This window comes from Acinonyx jubatus, chromosome A1 (genome assembly GCF_027475565.1).
Source record: "Acinonyx jubatus isolate Ajub_Pintada_27869175 chromosome A1, VMU_Ajub_asm_v1.0, whole genome shotgun sequence".
In the NCBI taxonomy this organism is placed as follows: domain Eukaryota; kingdom Metazoa; phylum Chordata; class Mammalia; order Carnivora; family Felidae; genus Acinonyx; species Acinonyx jubatus.
Window position 1 is genome coordinate 174,778,391 of NC_069380.1, and position 25,478 is coordinate 174,803,868.

Genomic DNA, 25,478 nt, shown 5'->3' on the forward strand with positions numbered 1-25,478 from the left:
GGTCCATCCATGTTGTCCCAGATGGCAAGATCTCATTTCTTTTTATGGCTGATTAATAGTAACATATAAAGTCTTCTTTATCCATCTATCTACCACTGGACACACGAGTTGCTTCCATATCTTGGCTATTGTAAATACTGCTGCAGCAAACATCGAGGTGCATATGTCTTTTTGAATTCGTGTTTTCACTTTCTTTGGGTAAATACCTGGTAGAAATACTGGATTGTGCAGTATTTCTATTTTTACGTTTTTGAGGAACCTCTGTCCTGTTTTCCACAGTAGCTTCGGCCGTTTGCCTTCCCGCCAGCAGTGCATGAGGGTCCCTTTTTCTGCACATCCTCACCAACACTTGTTTCTTGTTTTTGATACTAGTCATTCTGAGTGTGAGGTGGTATCATTGTGGTTTTGATTTGCATTTTCCTGATGATCAGTGACGGTGAGCGTCTTTTCATGTGTCTATTGGCCAGCAGTTTTTTGTTTGTTGGTTGTTATTTTTCAATTCACATCCAAGTTAGTTAGCATATAGTGCAGTGTTGATTTCAGGAGTAGAATCTAGCGATTCATCCCCTACGTAGAACTCCCAGTGCTCGTCCCAACAAGTGTCCTCCTCAATGCCCATCACCCATTTAGCCCATCCCCCCACCTGCAAGCCCTCCAGTAAACCTCAGTTTGTTCTTTGTATTTAGGAGCCTCTTATGTTTTGTCCCCCTTCCTGTTTTTATGTTATTTTGCTGGTGGCCACCAGTTTAATAGTATATTCTATTTAACCCAATATATCCAAAGTATCATTTCAGGATATAATCAATATAGAATAAAAGAGATATTTAATATTCTTATTCCATAGTAAGTCTTTACAATTGGTTTGTGTTTTGTGTTTCCAGCACCTCTCAATCTGGGCTAGCCACATTTCAGGGGCTCCCTGGTGACATGTGACCGCTGTTCGGTACAGTGCAGATCTGGCCTCTGACGTTTACCAACACCTTGTGCCTTCCTCCTGGGCCCCTCTACACATTTCTGTTGCCGCCTCAAGTCCAATGGTCAGTGGGTTTGGGAGCTGGGCATGGCCGGAGGGGCTGGCTAGGGCAGGGCCAGATCAAGAATACTACTTGGGGGCCCAGTCAAGAAGGCCTTGAATGCCAAGCTGAGGAATTTGGTTGTGTTGGTTTTGAGCTCAGCTAATGTCCTGCCTGCCCTGTGTGCAGGGCCTGACCAGATCAGCCTCCCGCAGTGTTAGAGTGGAGCTAGTTTTGGATGGTCACCAGAGGAGGGAGGTGGGGGATGTCAGAGCCAGGGTTCCTGGCTGCCCAAGGCCGGGGTAGCCATTAATGAGTGAAGGCTGGGACAGAGTGGCTACACCCTGCTGGCTGGAGTAGGTGGGGTAAGAGGAAAGGCCGGAGCTGTGGTTGGGGCCCAAGGCAGAGCCCAGGGAGAAGCACTGATGGAAGGCATCCAGTCCAAGAATGAGATGTTGTACCAGGGGCGGGAGGCATGGAAGATTCTAGAGAGCAAGGGATGGTAGTTAGGAAGAGGCAAGAAGTTAGGATGAGGTGGGAAGGGAAACTCACACTTGCCCGGGATCAGAGATGGCGTAGGAACTTGGATGAGTTTCTGGAGTTACAGCCTGGCTCGCTGCCTCTTGCGGTGATCCTGAGAGAAGTACTTACCCGCGTGCCTCTCTGTCTTTAGCTGCAAAACGGCACTGGGAGTAGTACTGCTGCAGGGTGGTTGGAGAGTGAAATAACGCAAGTGGTAAACCACTTGGCCCAGGACCTTGGAAAAGCTCAAATCCAGGGTAGCCATTGGAATTATTAATTGAGCACTTCCCGTGTGCCAGGCACTGTGGGTTCCAAGGTGAACAAGATAAATGAGTGGGGAGTTGCTCTTCTTATCCGTTCATCGTTGATGCTTCTGCCAACCTCGGGAAGGGCAAGGGTTAGTTAGCATCCTCTCTCCGCACCTGACGAAGCAGAGGCCCAGAGAGGTACCTGGATGGACTTGCTTCGGCTCACACCGCTTCTCCGTGGCAAGGCTGGGACTTGAACCTAGATGTCTCTGGCTAGGAGCCTGAGCCTTTTCTACTGTACAATATGGAGGGAAAGACGAGGGGGCTTAGTGTGAGGAGAGATTCCCGGGCCACCTCAGTGTGGTGTCTCCTTGTGGCCTTGGCGTTTCTGTGCCCAGCGACGTGACCCTCCTCCGTAGGCCTGGCTCAACCTTAGCTGGGTCTGGGCCCCGAGATGGGGGCGGCGGCCTCTCACATGCAGAGGAAGTGGTGACTAGTGTAGGCAGGGCTCAGGCTCACAGAGGAAGTGGCGGGGGAAGCTGGGTGCTCCTGGCCTCCTCCTGGGGCTCTGGTGGGTGTGGGCGTGCTGGTGCCACAGCATCCTAAGGTTCTGGGTGCCCCTGAGTGCTGCCAGCAGGGTAGGGAGGCATGTTACTCCAAAGAGCTTCTTCCTCCCTTCCCCTTTCTCCCCACCCCCCTTCTCCCTCCTCCCCTGCACTCACCTTCCTCTTCACTCACTCTTTTCTCTCTTCCCCTTTCTCTCTGCTTTCCCCTTTGCTACCCTTTTTTTTTTTCCTTCCTTTCCCCATAGCTTGCTTATTGTGTTTTCTCACTAACAGGCAATACCAGAACCAGAATTGAGGCCCTGAGACTCCAGAGGATTAACCACTGTGCTAGTGACTAAAGCGTTAACTGTAGCCAGCCTCTGTCCAGTGGGGGAGGGGCCACTGAGAGGAGTTGAAGGAAGGACTTCCCTTTTCTGTCTCAGGACCTTTGCACTTGCTGCTGTCTCTGCCTCCCACTCTCTTCCCACTACTCTGTGCAACCAGGGCTCCTTCTCATCCTCTGGGTCTCGATTGACACGTCCCTTCTCAGGCCTGCTCTGACTACCCCTCCCGGGCCATGGTGACAGTTCCCTGCTGATTTCTTTCGGAGCTCCAGCCACAGACTGGGTTTCTTTTGCGTGTTTTGTTTATTTTTCTTTCCTCTCTGGAAGATGTAAGGTCCCCGCGGGCAGGGAGTTCTCCATTTTTTTTGTGGCCAACATAGTAGATGCTCATAGCAGATGCTTAGTTAATTTCTCCTGTGTGAATGAACAACGAATGAGTAAATGCTAGCCCTAGCTTCTTCTCTGTAGGCAGGCCCAGCACTGTGCTAATGAGTATAGGCACAGGGATCCCTGCTGAGCTTTCTCCTAGTTTCCCTGCCTCCTTGCTGTGTGACTTTGGGAAAGTCGCCTCACCTCTCTGAGCCTCAGCATCTTGAGCTGTAAAATGAGGATCGAGATAGCGCTTCCCTTAGAAAACTTAATAGAAGATGGAGACCTGGCCAGTCCTTACCATCCATAGTGCTCAGAATGGAGGGAGAAGTAAATGCCGTTGTGGTGCTGATGATTATTCCTGCTGGTTGACCAGCACACCTGGCTCCTGAGGGTTGGCAGGCAGAGTCCCTGGAGGCCCCTGGTCCGCCTCCCCTTTCTGGTCATGCAGGAGGCTGCTTCTTACATAGAAGTTGGTGTTTCGGGTTCCTGGGGGTCAGCCGGAAGCTTCTTGCTCTCCTGCCCAAGAACGTGATAAAGAGGCTCCACCCAGCCTTTGGGAAGTTCGCTCCCTGCCTGCTCCGTTGGGTCCAGGGTGGCCGCTCTGGGTGGTAAAAGAGCAACATTCATGCCCCAGAGGGCACGCCTGCCTTTGCCCTCCTTCCTGGAAAGCTCCGGCCTGTTCTGTCTGGGAGCCCAGGCCCAATTCTTGGCCCCTGAGGCTGTTGCCACCATCAAAGCTGGCTTTGTCACCCTGAGGCAATGACCCCATCGGAGCTGGCCTGCTTCCCTGTTTGGCCTGGAGATTCTTTCTACCTTTGTTTTGCTGCTTCGTGGGCTCTGGTCCCCTGGCTCTTATTCAAGCCTCCTCCTCCCTCGAGTGCCCTCCACCCCCACCCCGCTTTGAGGCTTTGAGGTGACAGGAAACCCACTGCTGCTTCTGTTGGCCAAGGAGGGAGCGGGGGACTGGTGCCGGCTCTGGCCGAGGCTCTGCTCTGTCTGTAGACCGTCTGAGGCCGACAAGGTGAACCTCAGAAGGCCTGTGGAGCACCTCCCACCTCCCACGGGAGCCCCACCTCCGAGGCTCCTACTTGGTGGTGCAGGAGTCCCGGCTCGGCCATTGTCGTCATTTTGCTGTGTGACTTTAGGCGAGTGACGTTACCCCTCTGAGCCTCGGTGTCCTTTTCTGCAAAATGGGGATAATACCGTTCGTCTCACAAGTGGGACGTAATTCTTGTCCCGCACCATGGAATACCGGCAGGAGGTATTCCCAAATGCTCACGGCAGTTTTTCTGGGAGTATGGGTGTGTTTTTTTTTTTTTTTTTTTTTTAACTGAAGTATAATTTACGTACATGTGATGTAATGTATAATTAATGTTACTAGTTTCATCTCGTGGTGATTCGACAGGTCTGTGTCTTTACCACCTGCAGTCTTATGAGGCCAGTACCCAAGGACACGCAGCCAGGATACAGCAGGACTGGCCTGCGCCTCGCTTCACATATTTATTACATCTCGTGTCAGCCAGGGCGTGGGGAGGGCTGTCAGCCTGCACGACCGTGAGGCATGAAGCGGCCCAGCCATTTGGAGAGCTGTCTGGCATCTCGTGATGGAGTCTCGGGCCCCTGGATGCAGCACCATGTGACGGCGTGGAGTGGCCTGACCTATGTCCGACCCGTCATGGCCTTGCCCTTTAGCAGAGCAGTCTGCAGCTATTGGAGCTGATGCCGCGGCAGAGTGTCCTGTGATCCACAGGGCCGATCGTGACGCCTTGTTAAATGGCATGACCGTCACCGCGTACAATACACGAGCATACTGGTCAGTGAAGTGAAAATGACAAATCAGTGTGTACAGTTTAACCCCACTTTTATAAGGTATGGGAGAACATATCCGTGGAGAGAGAGAATAGTGAACAAACACTTGTGGGGTGCTCACTTCGGGCCAGCCCTGCCCTGAGCATCGGTCACATATTAATTAGCTCAATGAATGCCCACAACAGCCCGCGAGGCAGGAACTGCTTAGCAAAAGGAGGAGAGTGAGGGACAGAGAGGCCACATAAGTCCCCTGGGGTCACACAGCTGGGAAATGTTAGGGTGGGTTCAGCCACAGCAGGCACAGGCAAGAGGTGCTACAAAGTGCTGCAGGCAGTTTTCTCTGGGATTATGGGTGTTTTTCTTTAACTGAAGTATAATTAATGCACAGTGTTCTATTACGTGGACCATGTAACGATTCAGTAGTTCAGTGTAAAACTCCGTGCTCACCACGGTCAGCGGTTGCCATCTGTCCCCAAACAACATTATCACAGTACCATTGACTACATCCCCTATACTGTAATTTTTATCTCCATGACTTATTTTATAACTGGATGTTTGTACCTCTTAATCCCCTTTATTTCACCATCCCCCACCCACCTCCCCTCTGGCAACAACCAGTTCTCTGTATTTAAGAGTCTGTTGGTTCATTTGTGTGTTTTTTAGATTCCTTATAAAAGTGAAATCATAAGGTGTTTGTCTTTCCATCTCATTTTGTTTCACTTAGCGTGATACCTTCTAGGTCTGCTCAAGGGATTATGGGTGGTTTGATTGTCTTCTTTGTAATAATACATTTTGAAGACTCTTTTGTTTTTTAATGTTTATTTTTGGGGGGGGGAAGCAGAGAGAGAGAGAGAGAGAGATTGAGAATCCCAAGCAGGGGCTCGAACTCACAAACTGAGATGATGACCTGGGCTGAAATCAAGAGTTGGATGCTCAACCGACTAAGGCAGCCCTGGATAAAGGTGCTTCCTTCTTCCCTCCTTCCTCTCTGCTCTTGACCCTGGGCCTCCCTCCTGCTGTGACTCAGCACCCATTCCTCTGTGGGCCCTCCGCTGGCTCCAGGAGGCTTGGGAGAGGTGGGAGCAGCGTCTCTACATCACCTTTCTCACCTCCTTTATCAGCACTAGGTGAGGTTGGATCCCCATCACTTCTGAAGAGCTGAGATCTGAAGGCTCCCACATCCCTGGCCTAGTTGGACAGCTTGCCTGGGTTTTCTGTCAAGGCCATGGTGCGATATCTTTTAGGCTAATCCTGTTGGGTTTTGGTTTTTTATTTGCTAGCCCAGAAGGATTTGGAGGCTCAGGCATTCCCTGCTGTGTCAGGATGGCTCGCCAGACGTCTCTTCCCACCCCTCCCACCCCCCCACCCCCTGGGAGAGAGTATTAAATGGCCGTCTTTGGAAGCCATACCACTCCTCTGCTTTGTGCTTCACAATCTTTGCCATCCTTAAGTGTCACTTGCTCTGAAACTTGGCACTCTCGTTCGTCCTGAGCTGAAACTTGGCCCAGCGATTATTGATAGGGAAGTGGTTTCTCTCCACTTGGCAGGACTCAGTTAAGTGTGTGTATCCTGCTCAGTCAGAGGCTTGGGCTTCCCCAAGGTAGAGAGGAGACAGCTTTCAAAACCAGAGAACAGCTAGAGATTCAGGAATATAAATATGTTGAGGAGAAAAGGGACTTCTCGTCACTTCCTTTCCATCCTTAGGCGGAGGACACATCGTTTCTTTTTTTGCACGGAGATACCAATGCCAATTCAGCCATCCACCCATAACTTAAAAATACGTAGTGTGTACTATGGCTGAACATGGTGGCAGATATATTGGTGAACAAGCTAAACATGCTTTTAGGCTTTTGAAAGTGAAACATACACGGTCCTAAGCGAGGAACGTAACAGCCAGTAGTTAACCCATTAACCCATGGTGGTTTATAAACTTTCTCGTGTGTCTCTGGAATTGTCCACATCTCTGCCGGGAAACTGAAGTCTGGTTCCTTGCCTTCCTGAAGGGCGCTTAGCTGGTAAGTAGTAGAGTCGGGATTTGAACCCAGCTCCTGTGCTTTTTCCATTCCACAAATCATTTGATGGAAATTTGCCCATTTCTAAGTTTGCCAAGATGGGGACATGGGTGGAATGGAGTAGGGTAGGTGCCTGTAGAAAAAACTTTTTCTTGGCTACAATATGAAGGGAAGGAGAGAGTCTGGTGTTCACAGAAGCCAACAGTGTAGCTCAGGGTGCCTGGGTGGCTCAGTCAAGCGTCTGACTCTTGATTTCGGCTCAGGTCATGATCTCAGGGTTTGTGAGTTTGAGCCCTGCATCAGGCTCTGCACTGACAGCACAGAGTCTGCTTGGGATTTTCTCTCCCTTTCTCTCTGCCCCTCCCCTGCTTGCTCATGCGTGCGTATGCACGCGTGCAAGCTCTCTCTCTCTCTCTCTCTCAAATAAATAAACTTAAAAAAAAAAAAACAAACCAGGCTCTAGTGCCTTTTGGAAAAAAAGATTTGATGATTGTTTACTGTCTAGTCATACTTTTCATTCCTTTTTTCCTGTCTCACACACACCTGTTCTCCCATCCACCCATTCGTAGTCCTGCTTGCTCACTTTCCTGTCCGTCTATCCTCCCACACGCCCATCCTTCCATGTAGCCCTCTCTCCCTCCCTCTCTTCCACTAACCCATCCCCCCACCCTCCTTTTCATGCACCTGTCCATCCAGCTCCCCGTCCACTACCTACCTGCCCATCTGCCTACCCATTCTCTCATCTTCCCATTTACTCACCCTCCCAGACTCCTATCCACTAGATATTCTGTGCGAGGCTCTGCAGGGTGGACTAGAATGAATTAGACATGGGCTTAGCCTTTCAGAGCTCACAACGAGGTCAGAGAACCTTGGAACACCAATGCCTGGGGTACCAGGAGGTCTGTGAAGAAAGCCCTAATAAGGTGTGAAATGGTAGTAGGGGAGTTGGGGTTCTGAGAGCACTTCAGGGAACAGGCTGTGGAGTTAGACTTTGTGGGATAAACACACATATAGGGAAGGCACTCCAGCGGGGGGAAGAAACGCGTGGAAGTAGGAAGCAGGAGGGCACTGGCCATAGCAGGGGGTGCATGTGGAGGAGTACTGGACTCCCAGAAAAGTAGAAGGGGTCAATCACCCGGGCTCCGTGTCCCAGGCCGGGGAGTTTGAGCTTTGCATCAGCAGCAGGGAACCATTGAAGTTTGCCCCCAACGGGTTTCTGGCTGAAGGGAGTGAAGGAAGAGAAGGGGAAGGAGGACGGGCACACGTAGAAACTGGGTGGGAACCCCTGGAGATACTTCCTCTGGGGGGCTCCTGAAGGGGAAAAGCACTGGGCAGAAGGCTGGGCCTGCATCGAGTCCTGACCGCACTTCCTAGCCGCATGACCTGGGACAGGGCCTTCATTTTTTCTTAACAGGGGCAGACAGAACAGCTGCCTACCTCGTGGACCTATGCCGGACACTGGTGAGGGGATGCTTATCCCCCCTCAAGAGATCTCAGGAGGTCTTGGCCGGCCTTCTTCCTGAGGCCCACAAGACCCAAGTGTCCGGAAGGCTGGGCTGTGGAACACAGACTCCCCTCCTCGACTGACTCATGCCTGCCAGGGGTGTTAGTGGAATCTGAACCCAAGGCCACATTGGCTCTGTGTCTGGTGCCCTCAGGCCACCCTGCTTGGATTTATGTTGGGCCCCTTCCCCTGCACGTGGCCCGTCCTGCTGTGACCTTGTGGGGCCAGATTTCCTCCCTCCATAATAGAGTGGAAGCCTTTCCCGTGATTGGTAACAGACCTCACCACACAAAGATAAAATGTTTTCAGGCAGGGACACCACAGCTGTGTATCGTAGGACACAGACCAGGCTCCTTCTTGGTTCCAGCGGCCTGACCCATATTTGACACATGCCTGGCACAGCCATCCAGAATCCAGAGGGCGGGGAAAATAGAAACCCTTAGCCTTGTCTACTCCATTCTTTGGCTCTGACCCACATGCCTAGGCTGTTCATCTGACAGGTCAGCTGGGAGCCTTCCTTCACGCCTGCCTTCCGGCCAGGTTGCTAGGAGACCGGATTCCCGAACGATCACCACCTGAGATTCTACCCACTCTTTGCACTTGAGACCTTTGTTTCTTCCTCGACAAAGAAATACATGTTTCTAGGCTGGGTCTGGAACATGGGAGTGAGTTTCAGATGCTCCCTCACCTCTATGAGAAAGTATTTTCTGCCAGGTTCAGCCTTATGTTCAAAGCTGCTTCCGAGAACTTTTTGCAGTGATAGGAACATTGTTTCTCCTCTATTCAGTGTGGCTGGTAGCTGCCATATTGGACAGCGCAGCTCAAGTGGGTTCCTGAGAGGACGAGGGTGACCATGCCTGGATACATTCAAAACAAGGTCAAGATAAAGTGGTTACTTGTGGGGCACCATCCTCCACTGTCCTTGCTGGGACCCCTGTGGATAATTGTCAGATGCCATTGAGGGAAATTAACTTTTACAAGCTGCTTGTATTCCTTATGCTGTGTTTTCAGGTTCTCCTGAATCGTAGGTGCAACGATCTCCCCAAAGTTCTAGCTTAGCCCCATTTTATTAGCCTGCTTTGTTGACATACTATTATGGCTTAATTATTTTTTCTCATTACTATATTGTTTTTCTATTTATCATCTTAAAGGGTTGCTTAATATCCCACTGAGTTAATTTGACCACTGTCTTACTGTTGAACATTTAGGTTCTTTCTGGGGTTTTTTTTGCCATTGTTATGGACTATGGTGAGCATGCTCCTAGTACATTTCTTTTGTTGTCTTTATTTAAATAATTTCCTGGCGTTCCTTTCTTAGGAATGAGGGCTGATAGGCTTAAAAGATATCGTTAAGGATTTTAAAACCTATTGCTGGCTTTTGTCTTTGGAGGATTGGATCTGGACGCCAGTCGGTTATCCCACTTCCGCTCAGGTCACGATCGTGCAGTTTGTGAGTTCCAGCCCTGCGTCGGGCTTGCTGCTGGCCGCACAGAGCCCGCTCCAGATCTTCTGTCCCATTCTCTCTCTCTGCCCCTCCCCTGCTCACATTCTCTCAAAAATAAACATTAAAAAGAAAATGAATCTGTATTTTTGTCAGTAATGAGTATACCCATTTTACCACCCTCTTTGTCACCAGTCCTGGAAGTGGTCATTCCTTGTTTTTGTTAATTTAATAATTATAAATCTCTGCTCCTTTGGAGGAGGGTTTTGGGGGCGGAAGTATCCCCTGGTTTCTGTTGTCTGTGGCCTGTTAGTAACTGTGTTTTCCATTTGGGGCTTTGTGTCCTGGGTTATCAGTTAGGTCCTCGGAGGGGCCTCAGTGAAGATCACTTTGTAGGTCTTGGTGGCCCTTTTGAAGGTGGCCCTTGTTACACGTGTGGTATGTGGTGAAGTACCTCCACAGATACCTGTTCTCTGCTGGAATACCCCCAGAGATGGCAAACCTACTTACTTTTTGGTGGCAGATGACAGAAGTCCAGAAGGGACTGAAAAGTCTAAGGGCAGACCCTGTCTTCAGGAACAGCTGTCTCCAGGTGTCTGCGGACCTCAACATCTGCCCTCCTCCGTTTGTGGGCCCTGCTTCCTTTGTCATGGCTTCATCCTCAGGCAGGGTCTCTGGAGGAATGGCCATGTGGGCTATAAAACCCTCCAGACTTCCATTCTACCCGTTTAGCAACCCCAGAGAAAGAAAGAGCTTCTTTACCGAAGAACTTTACCGAAAACTCCAAAACAACCCCCAAACCACCCAGGTACAACCCTGTTGGCCTGCCTTGGGTCACTTGTGCAAGTCTGAAGTACTGGCGGTGACTGAGAGGGCCAGGAATGCGTGGCTGGGTCTGCGCTGAGCACTGGGGCCAGGTGGGCTCAGCCCCTCGTGAATCCCTTGCACCAAGAGGGAGGGGCAGTTGCCAAGGGAAAGGAGGGTTGTGAATCTGCAACTGTCCCAGACTGGACCCAGGTCACTGCATTCACTTTTGTTTCCTCATCTGCAGAGGGCACGGGGGAGTTGGGATTTAGGAGTGGGGGCTAACATTCTGGTCTCTGAGTTCTGTGATATCAGCTCTTTCCCTGGGGGAGGAGGGAGCCCGCAGCTGGGAGGGACGGGGTGGGCTGGGGGTTGTCCCCCTCAGCTGCTGCTTTGTGATGGACTTTCAGGAAGCCCCTGGCCCCTGAGTGGACCGGACAGGACTGGCCTGGCCTGGCCTGGCCGGGCCCCTTGGGTGGGGCAGGGCTCCCTGCTGGGAGGGTTGTCCCCACCTCCTCCAGGCTGGGTGCCTGAGCCGCACAAGGGGGAAGATTGTTCCCGCCAAGGTGCCTGGGCCAGTAAACACAAGTGGCCACTGTGTGTCTGCTCTCAAGGGTGTGGGCTGAGGCGTTAGTCACTGCCAGCCAGCAGCGGAGGGCTGGGCGGGGGCTCCCCCACCCTTTGCTGGACCCCAGCCTTGCCTCAGCCAGTGGGAGAGATGGACGTCAGAGGCCACAGACAGCCACTTGTTCTTTATGCGACTCCTTGACTGTCAACTCCCACAGGTGCCCCATCTGCTCGGACCACCCATAGCTTTCCAGGACCTACACACTCTCACAAGATGCCCTACACCTCAGACCATGAAGAGAGCTTGGGCATCATTTCCCCACCCTGCTACTGTACAGGGAGGAAACTGGGGCCCGGACAGGACCTTTGCAGAATTTGACCACTGGTAAAGAGGTCAGGAGCGTGGACACTGAAGCCACGTAGACCTGAATTCAACTCCCAGGCCTGTTGTTTATCTGCTGTGTGTTCTTGAGCAAGTGGCTTTACCTCTCTGAGCATGAGTTTTCTTACACATAAAATGAGGCTCTTCATAGTACCTCCCGGGTATAAAAATTAATTGAGGGGATCAAGCAGTGTCCTCTTGTGCCCTCTCTAGGCTCTATTGCTTCAGCCAGTTTCATTTTCATGAAATGTTTATGCTGGAGGCTAGCTTAAAGTGGGGTTTGGGGTTATCTCAGCCATCTCTGCTATTGTTCCGAGGTTGCATCTCATTGGCTGACATGATCACATTCTTCTCCCTGAGCCATTCATGTTCTGATCGACCAGTATGAGTCACCCACCCACTTCTAGAGTTGGAGGCGGATTCTGCTCCAGTGCATTTTAGGGACTGGGAATGAGGGCGGGTTAGCTCCCCGAAGAAAAATCAGGTAGGGTGAGATGTCGTGAGAGGGCCGTGATTTCTATTACCAGTGCTCCTTCTAGCAGAAACTGTCTTGTTCACTAGAAAAGGACCTCCCCTAGAACATGAGCTCAGTAAATAATGGTTGGATGAACGAACAGGGACTAAGCTGGTTTCTGGCAGCCTAGTGTCGTCAAGAGAACACTGGACGGGGTGGGTCCTGGTACGCCTTTGAGCCTTAAGTCTGCTAATCTGGGAAATGGGCATGATGGCGACCACCTGCCTTAATGGCATGTGGGCGGATTAAAGTTTGGTATTTTTAGTACTTAGCTGCCAAGCATGTTATCAGTTGTGGTCTATAGTCGTTTATCTTCAGCGATGGCAGCCGGAGCAGGGTGCCCCCCAGGGAGGGCTGGTTGGGAAGAGACTTGGAGTTTAGGCTCTTTGAGCAAGGTGGGCCTGCATTTGGATCTGCTTCCACTCCTTGCTTGCTGTGTGACCTGAGGCAAATCACCATGCCTCTCTCAATCTCTGTTTTCTCATCTGTAAGTTGGGGTTACTAATACTTATCTCCAAGGGCTGGATGGAGGATGAAATGAGAGATTCCATTTAAGGCCCGTCCTGGCACACGGTGAGCGCACAGGCCGTGTTAGCTGTTTTTATCATCAGCCATTATTACGTCTTCTGGCACGGAGGTGAGTAGATTGCTGCCTCAACCAGACTTGTAAAGAATTTAATTTTGGCGAAGTCACTTTATGCACCACGACTGCTGCCAGCTAACCCCTTTCTGGCAGGCTCTAGTCTCTGTAATACGAGCAAGGTGCTGGGCAGCGGGTGTTCCTCGGTGTTGACCCTGGCACCGGCTGGAGGCCCAGCCCTGTGGTCAATGCTGCCTTTCAGGGTGACGGGCAAGGCAGGTTTTGTGCGCTCACGGAAAACGGTCCCTGCCTGGGCCTCCCTCACTCCTGGGAGAAAATACTGGTAAGGAAACCTGGGAAGAGGTGCCATGCAGCCTCCTTGACCATCTCTCAGGAGTGCAGGGTGAGTGACTGAGGGAGTGGCTTTTGCCCCGCTCAGTTCTCCCCTGTGCTGCTCTGGCTGGGGGGCTGGGAGAGCATGGTCAAGGTGGTTGCCGTGCTCACCCGGGGCCCCACCTCTGGCCACCCCGCTGAGCTTTCCGACCTTCCTTCTGGTAAAGGAGCAGAGCGGGCCTTACCTCCTCTTCTGGGTCTGGAGAGGAGGGGGAGCGAGAGTGGTGTACAATGTGAAAGAGTGCTTTGATGGTCCTCTTGCGGGCACTTAAAAATCAGCCTTACCGGAAATGAAAGGGCAGGTACACAGTCAGGTGTGAGAAAGGGAGTGAGTGTGTGCCCGCGTGAGTGAGCACCAGAGCACAAGCGCCCAATGGCTGAAATCGTGAGTTTCTCGGGTGTTCTCAACAAGCTTTCACGACTGAGTTTATAGGAGCAGCCCCCACTCAGGTGGGGCGAGTGAGCAGGTGGGTTCTAGCACAAGGACTGACACTGGGTTATGGCCCCCTGGGAAACTCTGTCTCCCCGCCCCGCCCCCCCCCCCTGCACTCGGCTCCTGGGCCTCATGAGGAAGGGACCATGTGGAGGAAGGGTGTCCCTGCCGAAGTGCAGACCTGGGAGCAGGCGTCCCGACCGGCCCTGTCACCTCACCTGTGTTGGGGACTCTGCTCAGTCTCCTCGTCTGTGCATGAGATAGTAAGAGCACCAGCATTGGGGGGTGCTTGAAGAGATAAATGAGTTAGCACATGCTGGAGTGTAGACTAATGACCTTGATCAATGGGAGACCATTGTCATCACTGCGTGGGGCCCTGGGGATTTTGCAGCTCTGTTAACAGAAACAGTTACACGGAGAATAAATTTGCAAATGAGCTCAAAAATGGCCCATTGGCATCACTCCCTTCCACAAGGTTCCCTGGTGGGGTTTGCCGCCCCCTCGCAGTTACCCCACCCTCCATAAGCATGCCCTCTAGTCACTGGCAGTAGAGGGCTGCGTCTCTGGCTGGACCTTGAGGCCACGGGATGGGCCACTCTGTCTCTGCGGGGAGGGTGCCCTGTGCGGGGCTGGCCTGGGAGCTCTCTCGTAGGTGTCTGTGGGCGTCTGGTCTTAGGGCTTCTGAGTTCTGGAGACGATCAGAGACCTTGTACAGCAGTGGAAAGTGCACAGGGTCTTGGAAGTTAGAGGACCCAGATTCTAATTCTGGTGCCACTATCCTAGTTCCAGCCGTGTCCCCTCTCTAAGCCTCTAGAATGGGGACACTGAGGTGCTGGGTACTGCGGTGTCGTGTGAGGTGATGCTAATGCTCATTGTCATCCTTGGGGGTGCTAGGCATGCAGGAGCATCTGGGCCATCAATCACCACGTCGTGGGGCCGGTCAGAGTTGTCCTAGGAGGTGAGGGTCGTGTGTGATACTGTCCTCAGGAAGCCACCACAGTGGAGACCACCAGGGCTGCTCATGGAGTCCAGAAGAGCCCGTTTCCCGTGTGCTTCCCCACAGATGGCTATTCAAGGGCTCCAGAGTGGCCTGCTTCCTGGGCCCGTGTTGTTGGAAAGTGTGCTCTCTCTCTTTTTTTTTTTTTAATTTTTTTTTTAACGTTTTTTTTTTTTTTTTTTTTAATTTATTTTTGAGACAGGGAGAGACAGAGCATGAACAGGGGAGGGTCAGAGAGAGGGAGACACAGAATCTGAAACAGCCATCAGGCTCTGAGCTGTCAGCACAGAGCCCGACGCGGGGCTCCAACTCACGGACCGCGAGATCATGACCTGAGCCGAAGTCGGCCGCTTAACTGACTGAGCCACCCAGGCGCCCCAAGTGTGTTCTCTTAAAACACCCGAGCGCATGCAGCACAGTGGGTGAATGCTCCCAGCGGCCCTTGAGGGTCACGGGGCCACTTGAGGGCGTGTGGGTTCTGTTCCCTTTTCCTGGATACCAGCTCCCCGTGGGTGCGGTAGCTTGCACTGTTTGCCTGGTTCTTTTTCTCTTGTTCTCAGTTCTTAAAATTGCGGTAAAATATGTATAACCTAAAACTGACCATTTTTAGCCCTAAGTGCACAATTCATTGGCATTACGTACATTCACAGTGTTGTACAACCTTCCCCCCCTTGTCCGTTTCCAGAACCTCTTCGTCATCCCAAACAGAAACTCGGTGCCCGTTTAACACTAACTCTCCATTTGCCCTGGTGGCCTCGATTATACGTCCTGTCTCTGAATTTCACTCGTGTAGGTATCTCACATAAGTGGGATCATACGATATTTGTTCTTTTGTGACTTGGCTTTTTTCATCGAGCATGAAGTTCGTCCTGTTCTAGCATGCATCAGAATTTCCTTCCTTTTTCTATCCAGCGAGGCTTTCATTCAGGATAGGAGAAATACAGTTTCCCAGACAAAAGAAAAAAAAAAAGAAAGAAAGAAAGAAAAGAAGGATTTCCTTCCTTTTTAAGGCCAAATAACATTCCACTGAGTGTATATTCCACTTTTTTGTCCATTCATCTGCTGATGGACATGTGGCTCGTTTGCACCTTTTGATGTCAGTGGGTAGTGCTGCCGTGAACATGGGTGGACAGATACCTGCTCGGATCCCTGCTGTGAGTTCTTTTGTATCTCTTCCCAGGAGTGGAACTGCCGGGCCACGGTGGTTCTGTGTTTAACCTTTTGAGAAACCCCCAAACTGTTTTCCATGGTAGGTGCACCATTTTACCTTCCCACGAGCAATGAGCAGAGGTTCCAATGTTTCCACAGCCTCACCAACGCTACTTTTCTTGCTTTTTCTTTTAGATTTGATTTTTAAGTAATCTCTATACCTCATGTGGGTCTCGAACTCACAACCCTAAGATCAAGAGTCGCATGCTCTACCGACTGAGCCAGCCAGGTGCCCCTATTTTTCGTTTTTCAGAAAATTAGAGGGGCACCTGGATAGCTCAGTTGGTTGAGTGTCTGACTCTTGATTTAGGCTCGGGTCGTAGTCTCAGGGTCATGGGGTTGAGCCCTGCTTTGGGCTCCGCACTGAGCATGGAGCCTGCTTGGGGTTCGTTCTCTCTCTCTCTCTCTCTCTCTCTCTCTCTCCCTCTCTCCCTCCCTCCCTCCCCCCCCCCCCCCCCCCCCCCCGCTCATGCTCTCTGTCTCTCTCTCAGAAAAAAAAAATTTTTAGCCATCTTTGTAGGTGTGAAATTCCCTCCCTCTTTTTCATCAAATAAACCGTTGTTATATCGGGGAGATGCATCTGGGAAGCACTTGCACTGCACTTGGTGGGGACTTAAAACCTCTTTTCATTTTACTTTTAACGTGTGGGAAATATGCAAATACACATATGAAATGTGCCTGTTAATGTTTTAAACAACACGCAGAGAGTGAAGGTGCCCTTTAATTCTCCCCATTTTAGGCACCTTCCTAGCCTGCTGTCAGGCAGCATGTTTCCAGAGTTTTCCATGCATTTATGCAGTTTTCCATTAAATTTTTTTAAGTTTATTTATTTAGAGAGAGAGAGACTGCATAAGCGGGGGAGGGGCAGAGAGAGAGAGAGAGAGAGAGAGAGAGAGAGGGAGAGAGAGGGAGAGAATCCCAAGCAGGCTCCACACCATCAGCGCAGAGACCTATGTAGGGCTTGAACCCACGAACTGTGAGATCGTGACCTGAGCCGAAACCAAGAGTCAGATGCTTAACCGACTGAGCCACCCAGGGGCCCCACTTTTCCATTGTTACAGAAAAAGTGTCCTACCACTTGATTGTTCAGTGACTTGGATCTCTTACTGAACACAACTTAGCAATCTTTCCCTGTTGGTGTTTGTAGGGATACGCGATTCTTGTATTTTTATTTATCGCATAGTGTGGGTATGTCGTACTTTAAACAACATTAGCATGAATCGCCGAACACCGGTTTTCACGCAGGGCTGTCCAAGCGGCTTCCGGGGCTCGGTTTCCTGCCGGATGTGCCTCGTTGACCTTCTTTGCCTCCGCTTCACAGGCCAAGAACAAGGAGACGGGTGCCTTGGCTGCCGCCAAGGTAATTGAGACCAAGAGTGAGGAGGAGCTTGAGGACTACACGGTGGAGATCGACATCCTCGCCACCTGCGACCACCCCTACATCGTGAAGCTCCTGGGAGCCTACTACTATGACGGGAAGCTGTGGGTAAGGGCCGCCTGCCTGCCCCCTCCTGGTCCTTGTGGCCCGGTAGGCCGGAGCTAGCCAGGTTCACAGGTGCTCTGCTCTTTCTTAGTGTCTGCTTTGAGGGCTGGGGCCCGGGTAAGCAGAAGGTGAAGTAGGGCGGCTCTGGATCCCCTCTCCTTCCCTTTCTACAGAGCCTCCCCACTTTTGGGGGTGGGGGCAGTGGTTTGAGCAGGAAGGAATTCTTTTTGGATGGGAGAGGGGCAGAGAGAGAGAGACAGAATCCCAAGTAGCCTCCATGCCCAGAGTAGAGCCTGACACAAGGCTTGATCCCATGACCCTGAAGTCATGCCATGAGCCAAAGTTGAGAGTTGGACGCTTAGCCGAGTAAGCCACCCAGGCGCCCCATGGAATTCTAAGGCTCTGCCATTTACGAGTTAGAGAATCCTAGGCAAGCTCTTAACTTCTCTGTGCCTCAGTTTTCCCGACTGTAAGATGGGAGTAATAATAGTACCTGGCTCATTTGGTTATTACAGGGATCAAATAAATTAACTCATGATCGGTGTTTACAAGTGTACCTGGCAGGTGCAAGAGCCTGGTGACTGTTGACTGACAGACTGTTTGTATATGTTATATCATTTGCACTAGCGGTGTCATTACTGTGGCTGCTGTGTGGGTATTCTCTGCAATGGCAGCATCAGAGGAGGGGACCCCTTAACACCCCTCATTCTCCACCCAGGAGCCTCATGGCTGGATGTGCGCAGTGCGGGCGCAGCTTCAAGCCCCGCCTTCCAAACCCAGCCTCACTCCCTAGCCTCTCTAGAGAAATTTTGCAGGCTCCCTGGTTTTCATAGGACATGTCTGTCCTGCAGAATGGTTGTCCCATGGACACTCTTCTGGGATGAATGCCTCTCAGTTTATGAAACCCGGACTCCCTAGAACATACGTGTCTCTTCAAACTATTTTTCAGCAAGCGTTTTATATGTAGAGCAACGTGTTAATGTTCCCAAAACTCCGTTCAACAAAATCACGTGCAGGAAAAGTCTCCCGTGAATTCTAGATGCAATTGGAAGACTGTCAGAATCACACGTAGATGTTTTGCAAAGACATCCCAGGGGTTGGCAGGGCCGGGCACCTGCAGAGGTGCTGGAGCTGAGAGAGCTGGCCCAGGTCCGTGTTGCTGCACACAGCAAGGTTAATGATGATTTAGTGGTTACGAGGGGGATGTTCTCAGTGTTCAGCCTCCTATCGTGATAGGTTATTATGTGTAGAGAGAGTTACTATGTTTTAGTTATATTTTAGGAAATTAATGGAGAGTTTGGAGTTGATGTGCTTTTTAATTTTTCCCACTTAAAATAAGGGGAAATAGAGGCGCCTATGTGGCTCAGTCAGTTGGGCATCTGACTTTGGCTCAGGTCATGATCTTGCCATTCCCGAGATCGAGCCCCACAGCGGGCTGTGTGCTGACAGCTCAGAGCCTGGGGCCTGCTTTGGATTCTGTGTCTCCCTCTCTCTCTCTTCTGCCCTTCCCCCACTCATGTGCCATCTCTTTCAAAAATAAATGTTAAAAAAAGTAATAAAATAAAATAAAGGGAAATAGACCCTAGGTTTTTTCTTTCTGTACAAGATACCTGATTTTAGGAATAGGCTACTGATGCTTGATGGGGAAATCTGTGTTTCATTTGAGAAAAGGATCCTGCTGTTTTAAGAAAAACCAAAGGAGAGTTTAGGGAAACCACTGTCGGAGTTTATCCCTGTCATTTCACAGAAGTGAAGGAAGCCAGTGTCTGAGGGGAGTGAGAATGCGGCCCCCTGGCCCTGCCCAGAGCTCTGTCCACTGAAATGCCTCCCTGTCCAATCCTGGGTGGAAGCCAACTTTCGTTTGCCTGAGAGTCTCTTTGGGGAGCCCCCCGGATGTCACTGGGGTATGAAACCACCACCACTGACTGCTAGATGCAGATTCCAAAGCCTTTCCTCATCCCCTGTCTCCAGGCACCTTGGGAGGTGAGCGGGGTGGGGACACAGGTCCAGAGAGGGCGGGGCCTCTTGCTCATGGCCACGTACCTGAACCTGCTTGTTTCCTCTGTCCTGTTCATGGAGCTGCTTCTCAGAAAGTTCTTTCTTTTAAGAAATTAAACAAATACTGTATCTATGATCCCTGGAGAAAAATGAGAGGCTACAGAAAAACAAAAGAAAAAAAATGATTAAAACCATTCAAAATTTTGTACCAGAGATAACTGCTGATAAATGTAGAATATATTTTTCTAGGTTTCTAAAATATATACATATATGTACCCATGCCCACAGGTTTTTTTAAAAAAAAGAAAAATTGATATCATACTTATTACTTTGCCTTTTACTCTTTTTATTTAAGGTCTATTAAGAACAACTTTTCATGTCAGTGGGGGGACACTGCATCTTCATATTTGGTTTTTCTGTAGAATTCCATCTCCTGGCTGTGCCATTCTCTATTGTTGGGCATTTAGGTTGCCTTTTTTTTTTTTTTTTCTGTTATAAACAACTTTGTGATGGACCTCTTTGACTTTTTTTTAAAATTTTTTTTTTAACGTTTATTTTTGAGACAGAGAGAGACAGAGCATGAACGGGGGAGGGGCAGAGAGAGAAGGAGACACAGAATCTGAAACAGGCTCCAGGCTCTGAGCCATCAGCCCTGAGCCCGACGTGGGGCTCGAACTCACGGACCGCGAGATCGTGACCTGAGCTGAAGTCGGACGCTTAACCGACTGAGCCACCCAGGCGCCCCTTTCCTTGGGTTTATAACGGCCCCTCCTCACCAGCATCCCTCCGGTCCCCAACCCCTGGCCTGAGCCAGATTTTGGCCTCTGGCAAAGTCTTTCAAGGGTTGGGTGTGTTTTCCTATAGGTGTTTGGGAGTGGGAGAATGGGACAGTGGGAAATTTGTAACAGTCACCTCCCAAGGAGAGCAGCCCCGGCGTGTACCGTCTGCCATTTTCTGTGGTATGAACATTCCCGCTTTGGTTAATTTCAGGCTACAAACACCATGTTGCTAACAGAGTTGGAAAGAGGTTTGCAATGGTATTCCATGATAAAGTATTTCTGCCGCACAGATTTAGTAGATGTAAATAATCTCAAGTGCATAGGTGATAGTAGAATGTGGTACAGTCGTTAGGGAAAGGATAGGTCTTGAGTGTTTATAATCTTTGTTTTCAACGTAAGTCCAAAAATTATAACGTTATATAACTTCATTTTTAATAGTGGTTGTGTTTAACAGCTGGCTGACGACAATTCCTGAAAATTTCACAATCAGTTTCCCAAGCCAGTGAATGCTTGCTCTGGCATACCACTGGAGCCAGACCAGAGGAGTGTTGACTAAGCCACGGGACACTGCCGCCAGGTATCACACAGCCATCCACTCATTTGAAAGATGAGACAACTGCAGGCCAGACAGGGTCCGGGATTTACCTGAGGTCACACAGCAAATTAGTCACAAGGCCAGACATACGGAAGTCTTCAAAGACCAGGGATGAGAGAACCTACTCGTGTTACACTGCTCTATGGAAAGCCCTTCCACGGCTCCCCAGAATATATTCCAAATCCATTACCCGGTACACAGGCTGTGGTCTCCCATCAGCGGATGCTTTCCCAGACCTATTCTAAGCCCCTTGCAGGCGACACCCCCAGACCTTTGCTCATCTGGTACCCTCTTCCAGGCGTGCCCTTCCCATCGTCATCTGTGGTCAGCGAGAGCATCACTGCCTCCATGAGGCATTTTCACTTCTTCCCTGTACCTCTAGGTGGAATGTATCTCCTCTTCCTCTCCGCTCCATTTCTTTTCTCTCCTTTTACCAGGCATGTTTTAGCACAGTTACCAGTCTTGGTGTCGCCTGCGGGAGACTGGGTCCTACCTTCATTCTGGTCCAGCACAAGGGAGGGAGTAGAGGTCCAGTCCGGTCCCCTCAAGACAGCTGAGGCGGGGGTCCGATTCTTGATTTCGGTTCAGGTCATGATCTCATGGTTCGTGAGATCGAGCCCTGTGCTGTCAGTGAGATCGAGCCCTGTGCTGTCAGTGTGGAGCCTGCTTGGGATTTTCTGTCTCCCATTCTCTCCCTTTCCCTTCTCTCTCTCTCTCTCTCTCTCTCTCTCTCTCTCTCTCTCTCTCTCTCAAAAATAAATAAATAAACATTAAAAAAAAAAAAAAGCTGAGGTGCTTGGGGCCAGCCCTGCCCTGGGGGAGTGAAGTCCCACAAAGCCAATGTCCTAAGGTTGACTTTGGGCTTTGTTCTCTAGCTAGTGATAGCTGGTAGGGAGGAGGGAAGGAATCTGCATTCCTCTAAAGCTTTTCCTTGTGTTGAGTGGAAGAGAGGTGAAGGTGGCTGGAATCCTGCTTTTGCACCTGGTGAGCATTTTCAAGCCCCTTCTGATCAGTTCCTGAGCACAGATCTTGCTTGGCCTTTTTGACGGACACAGACCCTGAGTTTTGATGTGTTACCTGTTCACCCCAGGTCCTCCAGCCTTGGCCTCTACGAGCGTGGGTGATGCTGGGGCAGTTGAGCCTGCAGCCCTGGAGGACTGCCGCAGTCTCCATTTAGTCATTTAACCAAGTCTCTGTCGGGTTCCTTCCTTGTGCCGAGCCATGTCCCGGGCCCTTTGGATACAGAAAGTGATGCAGGCAGGTTGGGTCCGAGGACCCAGAGGGGGTCCCACAGGACTAGCCAAGAGGGTCCTTGGCTTGGTGCAGGATGGAAATCAAATTCAAGCCAGCAGGAGGTGAGGCCTAAGGATGGGGCAAGCCACCTTCAGTGTGTGGTCTGGGAAGCCTCGAGGTGATAGCTGAGAAGGAGCCAGTGGAGGGAGGACTGAGGTTACATCAAGTGGGAGTGTGTTCACTGCGTTTAAAGACAGCGAGGGGCAGTGCCTGGGCTGGGTGGGAGGAGATGGGGGTCTGGAAGGTAGGAGTTGCAATCTTATTGTAGGTGACGGGAAACCCCTGGGGTGTTTGAAGCAGGGCAGTGCCTGCCCGCTTCTTAGCCGGTCTGAGTCCCTTTGTACCTCCTCCGTGCTGGTCACATGCATTTGCTCCCTTCCCGGCCCTGCAGTGTGGGAGCCAGGTCCGGTCCTGTCTCTTGGTGCCAGTGTGGATCTTAGCTAACCTTCGAGTCTCCATCTTTTTGGCACAGATGGAGAGGATGATCACAAAGCTTATCCTGTTGTAAGGATGAAGTGAGGCCTGCAGGTCAGGTGTGGGCAGCAGTGCCTGGCACAGAGTGTGTGCTTAGTTAATGCCCTTGTCCCTCTCTCCCCTCTCCTCCCAACCCTTTTGGCCCCTACCCCTAGTTTCCTGCAGCTCCCTCTCTCCTGGCTTCTCTGCCTTTTGCCTGGCGAACCTTCTTGAGGCTTCGCTGTGATTTTGTTCTCCCAGAACAATAAGAAAGGTAACGTTAGGGTTCGAGGACGTCACCGACAGAGGGAGGAAAGGCCTTTCATGTGCACACAGCAGGCCCTGCCACCCTGGCCTGCCCTGGAGACTCGGCACAGGTCAAGTTCAGAAGTCCTTGTGTCCCCAGGTTTCACCTGGTCAGAAGGTTTTGCAGTGAGTTTATTGGCCCAGCAATGTCCTTGCTGAGTATCAAATAGAGCAGTGACTCTTCTGCTTGCACGGGAGGTCTGTACCATCATGGAGTCTTCCTGGGTTTTCCCTGGGTGTGAACAGACTATTCTCAGTGCTGAATATCTATGGTATTTATAGGGTATTCTCGATAGGGCTGCTGCTTCCACAGCTCATCTGTTCGGCTACTGCTATAATCGTTAACCTTCTATTTATTTTGAGGGAGAGATAGAGCATGAGCATGAGGGAGGGAGGGCCAGAGACACGGATTTCCAAGCAGCACAGAGCCCGACATGGGGCTTGAACTCACAAATCATGAGATCATGACCTGAGCTGAAATCAAGAGTCAGATGCTTAACTGTGACTGAGCCACCCAGGTGCCCCTCACTCTTTTTTTTTTTTTAAGTTTATTTAATTTCAAAGAGAGAGTGGGGGTGGGGGGGGGGAGAGAGAGAGAGAGAGAGAGAGAGAGAGAGAGAGAGAGAGAATCCCAAGCAGGTTCTGTGCTGTCAGTGTGGAGCCCAAGGTGGGGCTCGAACTTAAAGTGATGCACTTTCTAGAAATTAAATATATGTATTTAAAAAGAAACTTACTTTCAGGGGCACCTGGGTGGCTCAGTCAATTAAGCGTCCGACTTTGGCTCAGGTCATGATCTCACAGTTCGTGAGTTCAAGCTCCACATTGGGCTCTGGGCTGACAGCTCAGAGCCTGGAGCCTCTTTTGGATTCTGTGTCTCCCTCTCTCCGTGCTCTTCCCCTGCTCATGCTCTGTCTCTCTCTCCTTCAAAAATAAATAAAAACATTTTTAAAAAATTAAAAAAAAAATAAAAAGAAACTTTCATCTTACTACCCTACATGGGAAACTAGGACCCACTTGTCATAAACAGAAATAAAAGAAAATAAACCAATTGTGTTGAATTTTAACCCGATCCCTTTGCCTGCCAAAGCCTCAGCCTGGGTACTGCACTCCCTGTTAAAAGGAAGTTGTCACAATGGGCCTCTTCAGCACATTAGTATTGACTTCCCACTCCTAAGGTGGCCCCCAGAGTAGCCCCATGGACTCTGGTCTACATTGGGGTTTGGGTCATTGTGTGTGTGTGTGTGTGTGTGTGTGTGTGTGTGTGTAGTTGTCCTGTACATTGTAGAATGTTCAGCAATGTCCCTGCCTCTACCCAGTAGATTCTAATAGAACCTCCCACCTCCTACCTCGCGGCTCAGTTTGACAACCAAAATGTCTCCAGATATTGCCAAATGTCCTGTGGTGCGGGGGTGGGAGGCAAAATCGCCCCCCCCCCCCCTTGAGAGCTACAGGTCTTTGCCATTCAGTCTTTTGCTGTTGGGGTGGAAGGGTATCTACCATGCCAGACGGGCCACGAGCCAGGGCCCCTCACCTGCATGTGAAGCCTTGGAGAAAATTGCAGACTGAAGGATTGGGCCTGCGGATGCTTTTTGTTTGGCATGCGAGATGCTTTTAGAAATTTTCTGCTAGCATTTTGTCAGAACATTCTGGAGATGTGGTTGTATAGGCTACCTTTCTGCATGGTGGCAATTGCCTGGGGCCCCCACAGACAGGGATGTGCTCTCCGATTAGCCTCAGACCTCACTGCTCCCTGACGCATTCCCGATACTGAGGTCTGTTTGTCATTGGGGGTTACTGCTGTCACTTCAAGTAGAATTGAGAGGAAACATTTCTCATCTCGCATCTCTGTCAAAACTGAGGAAAGTAAGGACAAACAAGAAGGTTGTGTTCCTAGAAAAATGTTGAGAGCATATGTATATCTTTTTATATATGCAGCCTCGTTTGCCCCTGAAGTCACCAGACCTGGTGAGCTCTGAAGTCAGGACTTCTGGCCTAGGGAGTCCAAAAATAGGCTTGTGGGGGATCTGTGAACTTCCTGAACATGTATGCCAACTTTGTGTGTGTGTGTGTGTGTGTGTGTGTGTGTGTGTGTGTGTGTGTAGTACCCAGAAGGAATGACTAGGGGCTTTTCAGAGAGTGACTTCTTGTCTGAAAGTAAACATTCTGCAGAGAGGAAGTACAGGTCCCAGGGTCACAGAGCAGGGTGTGGGTGGGAGGGGCCCACTGTCCACACATGTTCCTATGACCACATTTCATCGGCCAAGGTTTCTGTGGCTTGTCGCCTTGGGCTAGGAGGCCAGCTGTTGGTTGCTGACAGAGATTGCATGTCTGGCCTTAAACAAGCCAGAGCTATAAAGAGAAGGTGATGTTAGAAAGTACTTAGCAGCTCTGTGTACGTCTAGAAAGTCGCTGGGTGTGTCAGGAGTGCTGGGCTGGTATCAGGAGACCTGAGATCACCCCAGATCTGAGACCAACTTGCTGTGTGACCGTAGCCAAGCACTGTCCCCTTATCTGTGCCTCTGCTCCCTGGCCCACAGTGCCAGGGGCTTGGAAGGGTTGCTCCCAAGGAGGTCTTTTCACCTAAGTCAGCTCATTTTGTCCTGATCCATGGTTCCCTGAAATCTTGAATTCTGCATTCGCGGGCATCAGTGTTGTGGGCCAGGACCCCTTTCCATGGGCTCCAGGGTCCTGGCCCCCCTGGAGCAGCCTGGCATTCACTAACCTCTTCTTTCCCTCTGGGTGGGGTCTGTGTGGCACCCACTTGTCTCACACACACACACACACACACACACACACACACACACACACACACACACACACGCAGTAGTACCTGAAAGTCTCTGCACAGGCTTCTCAGTCCTTTGAGGCGGATGTGTTATTACT

At 50.7% G+C, this 25,478-nt stretch overlaps 1 protein-coding gene across 1 annotated transcript in view; it reads left to right on the forward strand.

Moving 5' to 3' along the window:
- The window catches only part of STK10 (serine/threonine kinase 10), a 114,983-nt gene that overhangs the window by 8,161 nt on the left and 81,344 nt on the right, over nt 1–25,478 (forward strand). Inside the window, exon 2 of the mRNA XM_027034391.2 lies at nt 17,010–17,174. Within this exon, the coding sequence (XP_026890192.2) occupies nt 17,010–17,174 (165 nt within the window). The remainder of the gene's footprint in view (nt 1–17,009; nt 17,175–25,478) is intronic.